The 2,974-nt window shown below is 44.3% G+C and overlaps 1 protein-coding gene across 2 annotated transcripts; it reads left to right on the forward strand.

Moving 5' to 3' along the window:
* LOC6546367 (actin-binding Rho-activating protein) lies at positions 1 to 944 on the forward strand. Of its 2 annotated transcripts, none has more exons than XM_001971292.3 (2): positions 1 to 99; positions 140 to 944. In XM_001971292.3, the coding sequence occupies exons 1-2, from the start codon at positions 85 to 87 to the stop codon at positions 674 to 676; spliced, it is 552 nt and encodes a 183-aa protein (XP_001971328.1). In that variant the 5' UTR covers positions 1 to 84; the 3' UTR covers positions 677 to 944. The 2 variants fall into 2 exon arrangements, with proteins under 2 accessions (XP_001971328.1, XP_015013672.1); XM_015158186.2 differs by having other exon boundaries at positions 152 to 944.
* Positions 945 to 2,974: the final 2,030 nt, after the last annotated feature.

Here is a 2,974-nt window from a genome sequence, read left to right on the forward strand (position 1 = left end):
TGGACACACAGTAGGCTTGACTGTGGTCTGTAGCCACAAACTTTTTCGGCAAACAACCGTTCAAATTTCCAGCATAATTATAAAATGGCTGAAAATCAGGTGAGTGTGGATGCACCAATTATCTTTGACCCTCAAAAAGGAATCCCTGCAGGACTCGTCGGTGTCGTCACGCATCACGCTGTTTAACCAGCAAGCTGAACAGCATAAAAACTGGATGATGATAAACCCCTTCGCCCATTACAATGTGAGTGAGATTCCGAAGAGGACTTTTTCAAAGGACGAATACGGCCGAGCTCCGACGGGCAGTCTTTCCGAGCAGAGATCCTTGCAGGCCAGTGTCCGTGCTCTGGAGGAGATCCTCCAACTGTGCGATATAATTCAGAAATCCGGTCGCGTTGATCCTATTGATGGCAGAAGAGTACTAGCTTTCGGTCAGCTATTTGAAACCTACAACAATATATCCGACAAGTTGCTTGCCACGCTGTTGGGTGCTCGAAAGTATGGATTCGTAGACTTTAGCGGGGAAACCCTTTTTCAAGGTCGTGATGACACTGAACCCGTCCGCCTGCTTCGCCCCTTCGAGGAGCTCCAAACCGACATCATTGCCAAGGTCGCTGATCTGCGCTGCGATTTCACCGAAAAACCAGAGGAATCCAATCTCCTTCGCGAGGATTAGCCAATGTTCTCTGCTCAGAAGTGGGCCAGAAACTGTCACCTACTTCACAGGCACGTGTTCGCCTCTGAACCCTTTTGCTAATTGAATTAAAGTCTGGGTATCTGGCCGAGCGGCTTTTAACCAACAGCGAAAACCAGTGCGAAAAACCGGCAATCCCATCACGTATACGACAAGAGGGCCACGTCAAAAACACCTGTCGCTGTGCCTTTTTATAGCACATCACCCCTGCGATTGTATTACCTGCAGGAAATAAACAAATTATAGCCGACTTAGTTGAATTTCTTCGCTCAGCTGACAAATTATGTTGGGAAAATGGGAAAGCTGTAAGTCACTTGCTTTCTTGGCTGTTCACTTGATGGTCGAAAGGCGCATTAAGACATTGTGTATAATACCTTCATATTTTTTCGATATAGGATATATATTGGCAGGAGTATTTCCCTTCAATTGGAATTCAATGGTATTCGCTGTTGGAATTTGTTTTGATTTAATCTCATGATGTTTCCGCCCACTGTTTAAAGGTCGAAAATTCCGCTGGAGCGTGAGCGGTCGTGTAATGTACCACTGATTTGATTTAACGATGAATTGAACATGCCCCAAGCCTCCCTTATTGATTCCTCACCTCAATCCCGGCCGGAATACATCAATTTTCGTTCTCTAAAGCCTCAATAAATTCGCACACAGGCAGCAAATGATTGAATAATGAAGAGGGAATGGATGAGTTCCCGCTATTTGTGACACATAATTATGATGGAGCGCATGAATGCGGGCGGAATGGAAAGAAATTATCTAAAATAAACATGTTTTCATGTTTTGGGCCAGGCGAAAAGAAGGAAAATCATGGTGGGGGTTAAATGGAATTTGTTATGCAAATGTCATGACTCGGCTCGTTGCGCACAACATCCGTTTGCCATTTTTCCTACTGCCAACTCGTGGCGGAAGGCCAAAATGTGGAGGCACAAAAGGGCCAAAAGCCAGAACCCAGAAGCCTCCCAGCGGGTGACTCACAGAATTGTGCGATGTAGGTGCTGATTGTTCGGCTCGAAAATGGCTTCGGTCCTGCGGGTGAACTATGTATATATAGTTCCGGTTGAGTCCCGCCCACACACATGCCAAGTTGTCCCAGTCAAAGGTAAATAAAACTAGACCAAAGCTAAGCGTACAAAAAATATTGTGGTCACAGGGTTTAAGTTTTCGCTTGAACTCGATATGCAACGCCACTTGTGCTCTATTTATTTATTTATGTGAAAATGTTTTTTCGATTTCTAAGGGCTTGTGAATTATTCACTTGGCATTCGCGCTGGCTGCATATGATGACTTAAATATGACTTTAAAAATCCTAAATGCTGTCTAAATTATTAATAATATTACATATGTACTAATTAAATTTAAATATACTAGTGCTAAAAACTGAACAACTAGATTGAGATATTTCGTACCCTATCTTACCACAACCCAAGAACGTTCACAGGAAACTTTAAACACAATCTCTTCGTCTTCTTGACGGCACTCCCTAAACTAAACATCCTTGTAATTGTTATGGGCCACTTCTGGTAATTGCAGTTTCATAAAAATAAATTCCGGATAATTTTTCCCGCCCATCTCAGGCATACAGCTTAAGTTTCCCAGCTCATTGGAGGCTTTTCTCCCAGCGGAAACCCTTTTGGAGCTAGTGACTTTCCCGCTGCGGGGCTCCCGACGTCTTGGATTTCCGTCAAAACTTGTAGCTGATTTATGGCCAACTTGCTGGCCGTCAAAGGACACGCCGTTAGCTGGGGTAAGCTGAGCCACATCCGCTTCCGTCGGCGCCACAGGCACAGTCCCACAGGACTCGCCCACAACAAGGTAGTAAGCCTTCGTTGATAAGCCACCAAAGGTCGCAGCGCAGTAATGCAGCGGTTGATAAGAGGCCGCATCATAAAACTGTCATTTGCCGCTTGATAAGAGCGGCGCGTGTGGCACCAGCTGCCCATCAGCTGGGAGGTCAATCCGGGTTATTTCTGGGTCAAGTGCCATTGCGACATGCGAATGGCCACGCGCCACTCTCTCCTGGTTTACCTGTAAAAATGGGGGATACAGCTGGAATACCAGCCGAATTCATTTAATGTCGAAAATTCTTTTGCATTTAAATGTAGCATATAGGTAATCGCAAGGTAAATTAACTATATATGCTAGCTACTGCTTAGAAAAATTCTACTTTTAAGGTAAAGTAAGCTAAACTATTAGCAAAAATCTGAAAATTGCTGAAGCCCTGAAACAATTGATTCAAATGTAAACGACTCAATTTAATTCAAAGGTTAA

This window comes from Drosophila erecta, unplaced genomic scaffold (assembly GCF_003286155.1).
Source record: "Drosophila erecta strain 14021-0224.00,06,07 unplaced genomic scaffold, DereRS2 tig00000021-arrow-pilon, whole genome shotgun sequence".
NCBI lineage: Eukaryota > Metazoa > Arthropoda > Insecta > Diptera > Drosophilidae > Drosophila > Drosophila erecta.